The 15,122-nt window shown below is 38.6% G+C and overlaps 1 protein-coding gene across 1 annotated transcript in view; it reads right to left on the reverse strand.

Annotated features, from left to right (window-relative positions):
* The window catches only part of LOC150088099 (DNA repair protein RAD50.L-like), a 553,006-nt gene that overhangs the window by 505,919 nt on the left and 31,965 nt on the right, over nt 1–15,122 (reverse strand). The window contains exon 2 of the mRNA XM_090370570.1: nt 10,465–10,577. Coding sequence (XP_090226696.1) covers nt 10,465–10,577 — 113 coding nt within the window. The remainder of the gene's footprint in view (nt 1–10,464; nt 10,578–15,122) is intronic.

Below are 15,122 nucleotides of genomic sequence, written 5' to 3' on the forward strand. Positions count from 1 at the left end.
TTGTTTATCCTAAGAGCAAAGAGGGTAGCGCTGAGTACCGATCCCTGTGGTACACCTTCTCTTTGGATTAGAGCTTGCGAAACAGCATTACGATAACTCACTTGAAAGGTTCTAATCTTAAGGTAACTCTCTATGATCATTGGGAGTCGACCTCTGAGTCCTATAGCATATAGGTCTTGCAGAATACCATAGCGCCAGGTGGTGTCAAAGGCTTTTTCAATATCCAGGCACACCATGACAAGATGTTCTTTCCGAATAAAGGCGTTCCGTATGTTACACTCAGCTTTCACCATAAGGTCTAATGTGGATCGGTTTTTGCGAAAGCCGTATTGATTACTACTGATGACTGAGTGGGATTCTATGTACCATACAAGTCTATCGTGTACCATCTTTTCCAATGTCTTGCCTAAGCAGCTGGTAAGGGATATCGGTCTATAGTTGCAGGGATTCGTCTGATCTTTCCCAGGTTTGGGAAAAGCTAGCACTGTTGAATGACACCATGAGCGAGGATAATAGCTTTCGGAGAAGACCCGATTCAGAAAAAGCAATAGGGAATTTAGAGCCTTTTTGTCTAGGTGTTGTATCATGACGTAATAAAGACCATCAGGTCCTGATGCCCCATTTCTTGATTTGTTTAGAGCAACCTGCAGCTCCAACATTGTAAAGGGTTGATTATATGGGAGCTCTATTCTTGTACTGAAGTTTAATTTGCTTTGCTCAGTCCTTCTTTTAAGTTGCTGAAAAGATGGTTCATATGCAGCTGTATCTGAGATATTGGCAAAGTTTTCTGCTAGAGCATTAGCTATTTCAACTGGAGATGATAAATCTTGTCCATTCCATCTCAGTATTGGAGAAGATGCTGGGAGAAATCTACCATTTAGTTTTTTTATTTTATTCCAGATTATTCTGCTGTTTGTGTTCTTTGTTATAGTAGAGGCAAACTGGATCCAAGAATCTCTTTTTGCCTTTTTCCTTACGAATCGCGCTTTTGCTTTCAGTTTTTTGAAATTTATAAGATTCTCGGTAGTTGGGTTTTTACGAAACAGGTTCCATGCCCTGTTTTTCTCTTTTTTTGCAAGTTGGCATGCTTCACTCCACCAAATATTGGCATGTTTAAACGAACCAGTACGCATTTTTGGTATGGCCTTGGTCGCGGCATTCAGAATCTCAGATGTGATGTGCTGTGTGGCATCATCAATGGATTGGAAATTGATAATTTCATCATTGAATGAGATACTGAGAGCAAATAACTTCCAATCGGCCTTGGAAAATTTCCATTTTAAGCGGGAATTATTTACCTGAGGGATTCTAGCTATTTGGAATTCGCAAATTATTGGAAAATGGTCACTGTTTAGCGGATTGTCCAGAATTGTCCAGCGGATGAGTGGATATAATGTTGGAGAGCAGATTGTCAAGTCTATAGCTGTCGTTGTTCTAGTAGAGAAATGGATGTAGGTATCAGCACCAGTATTCAACAGTGTTAGATTGTGTTTGTCAAGCAGCGACTCCAGTACTTTACCTCGTCTGTCTGTATGTGGGGAGCCCCAGATCAGGTGGTGTGCATTGAAATCTCCAAATAAACAAAATGGAGGAGGGATCTGTAGTAGAAGTACTTCTAGGTCATTATAAGTATATTCTTTGTTTGGTGATAGGTAGATTGAAACTACTGTTAACATGATTCCTAAGGAGACACGCACTGCTACTGCTTCTAAGGAAGTTTGCAGTGGAATGTGTTTAGTAGGGACTCTTGAGTTTACTAGAATGGCCACACCTCCACGCACGGTGGTATTATTATTTCTATTATGTTGATATATAGTATAGTTCTTGATTTTTGGAATTACTTGCGGAGGTAAATTAGTTTCTTGCAAACATATGCTTACTGGACTGTACTGTTGGATTAGGTCATGGATATCATCGATATTACTACGTAGACCTCTACAGTTCCACTGTATTATGTGATCCATTATTTGATTTTGGCGGTTGTGTTTGATTCAGTCTGTTTTTTAGGTCCAGTCTGTTTTTGTCTCTCAAATTTTATTCTCTCTTTTTTCGAAAAGATAGGACGCGCTGTGTCCATGTCATCATCTGCGTACAGCTCTAAGATTGGCTCATCCGGGCTGATGTTTTCATTAGTATCCATATTTGTTGTATTTTGCTGACTTTTCTGCCTTGTGACTGCTGTTTTAGTTTTTATAGTTTCTGAGGAAGACTGCAAAGCCGTTGGCGGTACTGTAATTGGTGTGTTATTGGCACTGTCATTCACATGCTGTTCCATATTAGTTTGCTTTGATTTTGAGAGTATTTCTCTAGCCCAGTCTGCAATAGACATGGATGGAGGAACTGACACGTCAGTTTGAGTGGCTGCTGACTGATATTTCTTTGTTGCTGCTGCGTAGGTGTGTTTAGTTGTAGTAAGCATAATCTGCTTCTTTGCTTCTTGGTATGTGACTTTCCGCTCTACTTTATATTGTTGGATCTTTTTTCCTGTTTTCCACAGTTCACAGGACTTTGAGTAGGCAGGGTGTTGGCCTTGACAGTTTGAACAATGTGGTGTTTCCGCATCACATTCCGTTTGTGCGTGGGATTTTGAACCACAGTTTGGACACACAGCATCCCCTCGACAGACGGTCTGAGAGTGTCCAAACTTTTGGCACTTATAACATCTGATGGGATTAGGAATGTAGGGTCTTATACGGCAATTGAGATAGCCGGCTTTAACACTAGATGGTAAATTTGGTGTGCCAAACGTAAGGATGATGTTCCGCGTTGGAACCAGCTGGCCATCTTTTTTGATCATGATGCGCTTAGCATGTGTGACTTTTTGTTCTTTTAATTCTTCGACTAATTCGTCTTCTGTGACGTTAATCAAATCCCACTCAGTGATGACCCCTTTGGATGCATTTAGCGTCGCATGTGGGGTAACTTGCACGGGAAAACCACCAAAGGCTGAGAGGTTCAGCAGAGTCTCTGATTGCTGACGGCTCACACTTTCAATTAGTAAATCACCTGATCTAAGTCTTTTCACCATTTTAGGTGAACCTGCTGTATTTTCCAAACATTTCTGTATCAGAAACGGGGAGAGTGTACTCATGCATTTGTTTGACAAGGAGTGGAATATAAGGAAAGATGGACATTCCTTTTGCTCTGTGTCAGTCCTTAGTCTTTTCGACTGTGATGTGTCATGGTCATTATCATTTGATTTAGGACATGAGCGCCGAGGCTCAATTGGAGGGAAATTGTCAAATTCCATGTTTGCTCCTTTTCGCCCCGGGAGAGTGGCTTTCTTCTCCCAGGTTACCGGCCCCGCCACGTGGAGGCAGGAGCGGTGCCACCAGTGACCAAGCGGTTGTAAAGTTTAGTAGCTTGTTAGTAATTAATATATATACTCTGAAAAAAGAAAGGTAGTTTTCCTTTCTTGGTTCTTACTTTAACACTTGAAGCACAGAACCACTTTAGCTAAACAAAAGAGAAAACGACACTAGAAATAAAATTGAACTTTGTCGCTTAGAAATAGCACACTATATATCTCAGAGGAAATCGCTTGTCACTATCGCTTGGCACTCGGGGCCATTAGTGGTAGTAGACCTGGCAGTGCAATTAAGGAATATGAACAGTGGTATGGCAGGTGTGGAAGGTTAAAATTAAAAGCTTCTGAACAATAGTTGAATCCCTCTATTACACCGTTACTTGAGGATGCGACACTTAGTGCATTTTGGGAAAGGGTACAGGGGTATTGGTATGGAGCAGTTCAAATATATTGTGAACAGGTGATGTAGAGGTAAAAGATGAAAGTCTTTCGTTGTGTGGGAAAAATATTCTGTTTTTCCCACCAAAGGAAGAAGAATGAATTTGAAGAATAACATTGTGATCGGGTCAGGTTGAAATTAGATAGGGGGAGATCCGTAAATGCGTGCAAACCTTTCTGGGGTTTGCACAGAAGCTTGCATATAAAAAATAGTACAAGGGACGATTCTAACTTGCAATCAATTCAAACAATAAATAAATGAGAAGGAAATAAATAAAGTGCTCGTACCAAAAGACGGGTTTGTGGTGGTTGTTCGCAGGGGTTGCAGACTTCCAGTGATAGTTCTGAGTTCAGTTCAAGTCCAGTTCTGGGAGTGTCCGGCTATATAGTGAAGGGTTCCGCCAGGCATGTTCCTGTGCTAGAAGTTAATCCGGAAGTTGAATAACAAGCCAGTCAGATAGTGCCCTGGCTTCTACTACTGCTGTGGTAATTTCCTTCAGTATTTAAAAAAAGTTCTCGAAATCCCGAAATAAGACAGTACTGGAAGAGCTATACAGCAGAGATGCAGGAGTTCAACTAAGAAGAGAGAGAGACATCACCGTACTCCGTGGAAGGAACCTGCACAAAGGAATCCCACCATGAAAGAGAAGGAAGGTAAGTCCTCTGAACTGTGTTGTTTTAGAAGTGGTACTTAGATAAAGTGGGGGATTATCTTAGATTAGAGAAGTTGAAGAAATACAAGAAATAAGGAAATGTTTAGTATTGAGTTGGTTTATTGGTAGAAGTTGTAAAGAAAATTGATATTGCTAAATTAAGAGAGATTACATGGAATTGTTAGCATTAAGTTAGTGACTTATGGATTGCCGTTGTGAAGAGAATTAATATTGTTGATTAAGAGAAACATGAGGAAGGAATTAAGATTGAATTAGTTTAGTGTTTTTGAAGCTGTGGAGAGAGTTGAGATTGTTAATTGAGAAATTTTATGGAAATAATGGCCCGTATTAACAGATTAAATGAGAAAAATGAATAGATTAGATTTAAATGAACACCAGTTATGTATTGTAAGTAGATTTGACAAACTGACAGCTCACATATAGGCACCTCAGTAGCCAGGTGAGCAGGAGCAGTAGTCTGTAGCACACACTTCTTGATTAGACTGGGGTTCGAGCCCAGTCTAAAACCAAATATGGAGGATGCGGAAAGGTCAGGGAATGACCACCGCATATCCCCAGAGCAATATGGCCTTAGTTGCTAATGCTCCTAAAAACCAAATAACAAACAGCTCACATATAATATACACTGGTGTTCAAAGAAAGTGCATCACCCCTTAAAATTGTAATTGCCGTCCGAATAACGTAAGTATATGGCAATATTTCTTACAGATTGCATCAGATAAGATTGACACGCATAGGTGATGATGCAATATTGCATCAGCTGTTACTTTCAGCTATATAAGCATGCTCTGCAGCAGTTGCAATCATTCCTTGCTTGTCTCAGGATGGTGAGTTACGTGCAGTTGATGCCACGAAGAAAGAGTACTATTGTTGCTTTACGTGAGGAAGGATGTTCTTCCCGTCATATTGCTTATAGAATGTCTTGTAATCAGTCGACAGTGAGCAGATTTCTTTTCAAACTCAAGAATACTGGTTCTGCTGATAGGAAAAAAGGGACCGGGCACAAACGATCTCTACGCCAAAACAGGACTGCGCTTTGAAGCGCTTATGCCTTAAAAAACGTAAAGCTTCTTCGTCTGAGCTGAAGAAGACAATGGGAAGAACATACAGGAGTGGTAGCAAGTGCAGTAACAGTCAGAAGACTCCTCTTTAAAAATGGACTTGTAGCCAGTTGTCTTAAAAAGAAGCCCCTCCTCACACAATAAATGAAAAAGGCCCAATTAATTTGATGTAAGGAGCAGAGCATGTCAAATAGACACCCCCAGCAGTGGAAGTCAGTTATTTTCTCGGATGAGACGAAATTCAACCTGCATGGCTCTGATGGGAGACAACGATTCGCCGTAGATGTGGTGAAGAATACCATCCAGACTGTACGGTGTCTACAGTGAAATTCCCTACCAGCCAAATGATATGGGGGTGCATTTCGTATCACCTGCAGTTTATAAAAGGTTCTGTAAATGCCAATGGATACCTGGCTATATTGGAAGGCAAATTGCTGCTAACCATTACAGACCATTTCAACCTGCCAAGTAACTGCATCTTTCAGGATGACTCTGCTCCTTGCCATTGGGCGAAAAGTTTAAGTGGGTACTTCTGTAGTCACTTTAGCTTCATTTCTGCGTTAGCAGTTTGACAGTAATGTGTTTACATTTATTACAGGTAAAAATGGTTTGAAGAACGGTCCATTACAACTGTTAGCTGGCCAGGAAACAGCCCGGACCTGAATACTATAGAGAATGTTGGCATCGTGTGGAATCTGCAGTTGCCAGAAAGAAACCAAAGACTCTTTGTGAACTTCAGGAAACCATAATTCGTGTTTGGAACCACAAACTATCAGTTGATCATCACTTGTCGATGCCTCAATGGGGTGCTGCTATCATCAGGGCCAGAGGCAGTTCAACTAAATATTAGTTTGCACCTTGTGAACTTTTCATTTTATTTTCCATTTAAAATGATAAACTGAAGCAAATTGAGGGCTTCTGATAACATTTCAGCCATAATTGTTGTGTTTACCAAAACAGTTGTATAATGGTTTCAAATGCTCATTTTGAAATATTTTAAGAAAACTTGTCAAATATTACTTAGGTTTGCCTTAACTATTAATAAATATCTTTTGTTTATATTTCTATTTGCGATGCTAGTCATTAATGTAACATACCATCACAAAAAAGGTTAGAAATGTGAAATTCCTAGGTGATGCACTTTCTTTGAACACCAGTGTTCTCTCAGCTCCTGGAAATTCAAATTTTTTAATGCAGTCAGGTAGCTTGTGGGACTTAGTGCTTGAGGGAAGCTGCTGTATGAAAATCATAGCAATGGGCACTGATGGCAATACTAAGGTACAAGGAAATAAAAATTAATAAATAACTCCCTTTCCACAACTTAGATTTGGTTTCCTCACCAAGCTCAACCATTAGTCTCTTTCATTAATATGGATATGCCATAAAAAGTCAAAAAGGAAATAAGATTTTGTGAAGATGAGGGAATAAGAAGGGGATAAACTGAAACTCATGTACAATTATCTCAGTACAAAGCACCAACCAGCACAGAATCCAAAAGGACGTTTTCTGCCACTAATTAAATATGCACCAAAATTAGATCCAGTTTAAACGATAACACTTGAGTTTCTTAAGAACTCTCTTTATTTGAACAAGTTGTGCGGATGCTTATTTTTTTTGTTTTTAGAATAACTGTATGTTTAATAATTTTTGCTAGAATATTTATTATTGTAATAAAAGTTTGATTTAAAATGTGAATTCATGTAATTACTTGTTTTTTCCGTACTTTATTGCACCTAACTGTCATCAAAATTTATTGTGAAAAATTGTTTTATTCTTATTTTTTTGGAATACCGGTATTCCGGTTTCATAAATTAAAAATACCAGTATTAAGATTTTGACTGGTATTGTGAGCCCTAGCTGGAAGTCAAGAGAAGAATAAATTTTGGATGGATAGCATTCAGGAAATATAGTCACATACTGGGGAGCAATATCCCAATTTGTCTGGAATGTAAAATAATGATCCAATGTATACTCCCCACCATGACTTATGGAAGTGAAACTTGGGCACTCACCAAAAGAATGGAAGAGAAGCTGAGAATGACACAGCAATGAATGGAACGAGTTATATTGGAAATCAGACTGTTAAATAAGAAGAGAAACACATGGATTAGGCAGCAAAATCAAGTAAAGGACATTCTTATCAAAACTAAAGAACTAAAATGGTCTTGGGCAGGACACATAGCTCGAAGACATGATGACAGATAGACTAAGAAAATAACCAAATGATACCCAAGAGGAGCTAGAAGAAAACCTGGAAGACAACAACAAAAATGGACAGATGAAATTCATGAGTTTGTGGTTAGTAAATGGATGGCCATTGCACAAAACAGAAGGAACTGGAAAGTTGCTGGAGAGGCTTTCATCCTGCAGTGGATTGAAAATGGCTGATGATGATGTATATGTACATGCTAATTGATATTTCTGTTCACTGACTTTTTACTTTTTATTTATTTTTTGGTTGTAAAATTGAAAACAGTAAAAATGACCAGCAATTAATAAATAACAAAGAACACAGCAAGCACAAGTTGCAACAAACACGATATGCAGAAGTGAGATAAGGGGTAATGAGCTTTTGAAAATTAATTTTTTTTTATATAATTGAATATTTCATGGATGGGGAAACACATTTCAACATAATAACGTAAAAACATAATAACGTGAAATACACTAACAGAAAAGACCAATGAACCGGAAACTGCAAATTGTTTTTATTGTTTTATGGTAGTGACCTCCAGAAATGTGCTTTAAAAAAAGATCACGAAGGCTATCTAATGACTAGCGAGTCAACAGCAGGGATTCACAAAAAGGAATGGAAATGTTTAAAATTACATCTAACATACTAGAAGGGTTCCCAGCACAAAAGCTCAAAAATACTGTGTTCTGCGAGGATTGCTGCAATTTATCAATCGTGTTAGAGTGAAACCATGTTGAAGAAGTACCGTGTTATATGGGGATTGCCTATATACAGGCTGAAAAATGTGAAAAATCACAATGGCTAAAAAAGGAGAACTAAAAAATAATATAATGTGCTGGTTTACGGATCCGGAACACTGCTAGTAATAGCAGAAATACCCAGCAACCATAATGAAATATATATAAATAGATTAGATAGGTGTATGAGTAGGTGTGCTGACCTGTCAGGTGTAGTTACCATGGAAAAAATTTAAAATTTAAATCAAGTGCCTGGAAAAAAAAAAAAGCAGATTACATAAAATTAAATAAAATAAAAATGGTACTTAATGCTATAGATCCTACGATTTTAACTATGTAATCTTGGGTCGGCTGCCAAAACCAAAAGAAACACAGCAAGAAGTAAGGCCTCTGTTTCTGTTATGACATACACGTAGCAGACAGAAAAAGTGAGCAGACGTATATGTCACAGCCGACCCCACAGAGACCAAAGTGAAAAGGAATAAAAATTCAAATATAATTCAAAAATAAATAAAAATAAAAGTAAAATGCAAAATTAAGATAAAATTAATACCAATTAATTCCAACTGACTGAATGGCAAACAGCCCTACATGAATTTTAACAAAGAAAATGTAATATGAAGATGAAAGGATATAGTCAAAATATGGCAACTTACTGTTGAACCTGGCAGGAGTTGGTGAAATGGGCTGAGGGAAGCAAACGTATCAAGGCTGTATCAGAGACCAAAGAAGTTAGCCGAAAGTCCCCAGGAATTTATAACCATAAAAGCAACCCTGAGAATGGGGGGGGGAATGGTGTACATAGGTCAATGTAAAACTTACCCGTGTGACAGGAAAGTCAGCAATTAAACAAATGAGGCAAATAGACCAGCAAAGGGGAGAAATCAATAATTTACAAAGTAGCATTAAAAAGACTTTGTTGGAGAAGAAAAAAGTGAGCGATAGCAGAAAAATAGTATCTCAAATAGTGCTTTTGGTCAACCTAATCACACACAACATATAAAAGTAGGTCCCTGGACGCCTCATGTGTTTAAGTCAGTAATGGTATAGTTTTAACAAAAATGAGACTAAACAATGTCAGAAATAAAAATAAAGAGGAAAAAAACAACTAACAAGATATAACTAACAAAATAATATCCTTGTAGTTAGCCAATCAGTTGGCACAAGGTCCTGGTCCATGTTTGGGACCAGGACACTGAATTTGTTACTAGTGGTTGGCTCTGCAGAGTTTCTTTGTGAAATTTTGAAAATTCTTAAAAATAACATTGTACATAAATGCTTTTAAACATTAATTTATTCTTATTTTGGCTTGGCTGCTCAATATTAAAGTGACATTATTTCAAAAATCAAATCAGAATTTTTAAAAATTGTTAACAAAACTTGTCATTAATCATTTTCCTTGATGTAACTATCTTCAACATCAATTTCACTTCATTCAATTTCATTAACTTCTGGACCTGAATTCCAGAGAATTTCAATTTTTGCAAGCCAAAACAGACAATTGACAGCACAGGTGATGTCATCCTCTCTGATTTTAAAATCTATTTTCATGCTGTCATCTACTACAAACTTTTTTTTTTTTTTTTTTTGGTTTTTAGGAGCATTAGCAACTAAGGCCATATTGCTCCGGGAATATTCAGTGGTCATTCTCTTGACCTTTCCTCATCCTCCGTATTTGGTGGTGACGGGCTCGAACCCCGGTCTAATCAAGAAGCGTGTGCTACGAACTGCTGCTCCTTCCCACCTGGCTACAGAGGCGCCTATTATAAACTGTGTCCACAATTATTTAGAAACACAGATAAGAGATAGCAGAACTTATTGGAAGGTTTGTAATGTACTCTGTCAGTGTTAAATTTAAACATAATGAAATTACTATGAAAAATGTATGTATTTCTCAGGGCACACATGTGAAAAACACACATATATACTGCTGAAAAGGCTATGCAGATATCAAAAGACATCAACTTCATATTAACAGCCTGTTGATCACACACCTAATATAAGATACTCAAAACTGCTAAACATTATATATAATCATGATAAAAGTCTTTACTTCAGCTTTTTACGATGAATTTGCAGTTCTTCTCTGCTCTTTTGTAGTTTTACAACACTATTTTGCAAATCCACAATATCAAGGGAAGATTCCAATGCAGCAGCTTCTTCTTTCTGTTAAAATAAATGTCTTCTCTTTTAATCATTATAATTTCACAGGAACAGCAAGATTTCATTTCATATTTTAAATATGTGCAAAGAGTATTTCCTTTGTGTTATAATTTTATTTTATTATATTAGTGTTCAAAAGAGAAGCAGAGAAAATTCATTCTTCAAATATATGATACTAAACATATCCAATTTTTGAGGATAAATAAAAATGTTCAGGAATTTATTTTTTATTTAATAGAGCAAGTGAAGAAAGATCAGCAGCAATTCTTAATTAAATTTTTTCCAAGGAGAAGGAAATTTTCCATATCTCATTATAATTGAAAGATTGAATAAGAGTACTGAACATGAGCCACAGAGTGAATGCAAAAATGCAATAAATTAAAGTATCACATCAAATTGAATTCTTTATATTCAATTTTAACCAAATTTCATAATCACTAATTGGTGATAATTCAGAGAATAGTAACAACTTTACAACACACACGCAGTCAGGTGAAAACATTATGACCACCTACCTAATAGTGAGCATGTCCTCCTCTTGCTGCCAGTACTGCCATCACGTGGTGCAGCATAGACCCTACAAGGCCTTTGATCGAAGGAAGTATGCTACGATGTTGCCTACCTGTGCCCCATAGAGCTGCGATAATTCATGGTGAAGGATTGAAATGCCAGCTCCATCAATCCATATAATCCCAGAGATGATTCTACTGCCCACATGGCATAGCAGGAAATGTAATTCATCGGTAAAGGTAACTTTTCTTTTCTCCCGTGGTCACTGGACCAATGATGCCATTCAGATGTAAACTTTAGGCATTTTTGGAAATGGATGGCCAATAAGCTTTGGTATCTTCACTGCGTGCCTACTCCAGAGGCCATTATGGAGGAGGGTTTGTTGGACTGTAGTATTGGAAATGCTATTGGTTGTCTGCGGGTTAAAGTCCATGGCTAGCCTTTCCATAGTTTTATATTTATCAGCTTGCACAATGCAAGATAGTCTGCATTCACCACAAACGATCAGTGAGATGTGGGTGCCCACCACTGGCCTGGTGACAGCTGCTCTGTCCACTATCCATCCACTCTCTGAACACCTTAATTACAGCACTCAATGAAAAGCCCACAAGATTCACAGTTTCAGTAATATCGTCACCTTTCAACTGGTACTTGACAATCATTCCATTTTTTTAAGTCTGTCATATCATATCCCTTGCCCATGTTGATCAAGAACTTCATATGGACCATATGCCATAAACCTGCAGTATTGCTTTCACTGGTTGTCACCACGACACGTATCACCAATGAGGCAACTGAACTGCTATAACATAGGGATGATCATATTGTTTTGACAAGACAGTATATAACATTTATATATAAACTGGACTCACTCCATCATATGCTTGTTACAAACCATACAATACTATCTGTCAATCCCCCCCCCCCCGCACAACTCTACCGGCACTACTACAGTGACACTCATAGTTCATCACTGTAAACATACGTAACGTGTGTGTGTGTGTGTGTGTGTGTGTGTGTGTGTGTGTGTGTGTGTTCATCATTACATGCACAAGTATGTGTGTATTTATAGTAAGGCTAAAACTAATTTAAAACTCTATGAACATAATGGTATAGCATAATACATATAACATAAACTTGATAGCATAATACACATTACTGCTGTAATGTGTATTATGTAAAATGTGATTCATAATCCATGAATCACAACCCAACCCAACCTTACAAAATATGCTGCACGTGTGTGTGTGTGTGTGTGTGTGTGTGTGTGTGTGTGTGTGTGTGTGTGTGTGTGTGTGTGTGTGTGTGTGTGTGTGGTGCAAAGAATGTGAGATTTAAGGGATTCCTGCACTGATTCTATCGGAATGAGAAAATTAGGTACAAACCCCAGCATTCTCATGGGTATTTATGAGATTTTGAAGAACAGGGGTGCATGCTTTTGAAGGAATTAAATTGAGGGGACCAGCTGCCCAACTCAATGCCAGAGCTAACACTTGTGCATCAAACAACACTGTAGCAAATCCAAAGACAAAAATGCACTAGTCCAACAAGATGTAGTTATGGTCAGAGAAACAGGAAATATATTGTGCAAAAATGATAGGTTGAACAGAACCAGGGTATGTCTACCAGGGGCATTGTATATAACAATGTCGAGTCCTTGAGATTGTCACAGACATTTTCTCAGATATGCCAGACAAGCTGTACTTGCTACCTGGGAATCTAAAACGCTGATGGAACTGATATTTAGGTGACACTCAGTCAAGTGTACCCAATTTTTCTGAAGTCCAAATGGTCTCTGACAGCCAAATCATCTGCTTGCACCTTCACGATGGCAGGACTGTTAGTAACCCTGGGTATAACCTCCATGCACATACACACCACATGGAGGAATGCAACCCCTCTGTGTTACCAGGCAATACTAGGTGGTAGATGACTCTCATCAACCAGTGAAATACCACCACTTTGCTTATTGGAGGCTTGAAGCGGTGGAACCCATGTTTAGTCTCCAGAGCTACGATCCGGTCAACCTTTCCCCATCTCTTCCATCATGCAATATGACTGATGACTTTTGAGGTTATGATGAACATCATGGTAAGATTCAATCTACCTTACATTTCAAGGGTACAGCACTAAAAACGGTATTTGCAGAGCAGGCCAAGTCAGTACACCGGACCGAACCCATTAGTAACTCTTTAGGAGGCTTCTGGATTAGCTAGTGTATAATCTTGCTACCTCTACTCTGCCAGATAGTGACTGAAGGGAGTCTGAGTAGTGCGGGGGGGGCGCATTGCCGAGGCCACGTTATGTCAAAGATCTGGGTATATTCTTACCATGTGAATGCCCATACACAAAAATTTCATTACTTCATACAGCATGTCCCACTCACTTTTTCTTATTAATGAATACACCATGAATTATCAAACTAACAGGGTAAGCTTATCTGCAAAAAGATCTAAACCTCCCAAATACTTCCTAGTTCATTCCACAAATATATGTGGTCTCAATTCTAATCTCAACGATGTCCATTTCCACTTGCAGTCTGCCAAATCCCATGTACCTTTTCTGACAGAATCTCAATTATCGGTTGATTCAACCACTGCTCATCTCAGTTGCCCAAATTATAAGCTGTATGATTCCTTTCACCTCAAAGGTGGTACTTGTGCATATGTCCATTCCAATATTCCCTGTCAGAGACTTGGTAATTTGGAACCTCCTCTTTTCGATCTTCTCTGGTTAAAATCTCTCTCCCTCTACCTCATTGTGTCAAATTCATCTATTGTCTCTACTGCTCTACTGACTCCACTAAAAAAAAAAAAGTAAAGTGCAGCCATTATCAACCCACTGCAGGATGGAAGCCTCCCCAACAATTCATGCTGAGGGAAAATGGACCATAATCTGCAACGCTGGTCCAGTGCGGGTTGGCAGAGCGACTGTATTCAGCAGTCAGGGGCTTGAAGCCCAGTCTACTCAAAGAGCGTGTGCTACTGCACCCTCGCTCCTGACCACTCGGCTACGGAGGCCTCCTGACTCCACAAATCACTTGAAACTTTGACTTCCCTCTCTTTGTAACTTGACTTTCTCCAGTCCAACTTTCCTAACAATGAGGTAATTTCCTTGGTGATTTTAATGTTCACAACTTCAGCTGGCTTCGGTTTTCACAATTACTAATGACCTTGCACAGATTGTTCATTTACTTACAAGAATACGGGACAATCCTAACCATGCAGCCAACATGCATGATCTTTTTCTCACAAACAACCCTTCTAAGTACACGGTCAAACTGGGTGGTCTTTTAGGCACTTCAGATCACAACTTGGTGATTGTCTCTTCTCCAATGGAGCATTTATCTCCTGGCTATTTCCTACCTCGTATTGTTTGGAATTACAAGAATGCAAAATGGGATGATCTGCGAGATTTCTTTTCTTCTTTTCCCCTGGTCGGATTACTGTTTCAAAACTTCTGATGTCAACATTTGCCCCAATCGTGTCAGCGAAATTATTCTTGTAGGAATAGAATCCTTTATTCCACACACCACTTTAAAATCTCGTCCTTTTTCTAAACCTTGGTTTTCCAATAAATGTACTAAGGCTGTTCAAGAGAAGAATGTTGCATATAGTAATTGGCTTGTTTCTAATTCTTCAGTTTCATTTTCTGCCTACACCAAAGCTCGCAACAATTGTAAAGCAGTTATTAATCAGTCCAAACTAGGGTTTGAACAGACTAAGAGTAGAAAACTTGCTTCTTGCCCTAATGGTAGCCGAGCATTCTGGTCTCTTGCTAAAGCTATTGGCCGCAACTTTTGCCCATCTCTGCTCCCACCTCTGTTCAAACCATATTGTTCTGTTATCACTTCAGCCAAGGATAAAGCTGACCTGCTAGCATCCCATTTTTCTTCGAGCTCATGTATTAATGATCTTGGTAAAACACCTCCCACCATTCCTAAGACGCTCCATTCAATGCCTCCTGTGGTCTTCCGTCAAAAGGATATCAGAAGGATTTTGATGAATCTTGATGCTAAGAAAGCTCCAGGTTCTGATG

Source organism: Mastigoproctus giganteus, chromosome 3 (assembly GCF_048544385.1).
Source record: "Mastigoproctus giganteus isolate SK-2022 chromosome 3, ASM4854438v1, whole genome shotgun sequence".
Classification (NCBI taxonomy): domain Eukaryota; kingdom Metazoa; phylum Arthropoda; class Arachnida; order Uropygi; family Thelyphonidae; genus Mastigoproctus; species Mastigoproctus giganteus.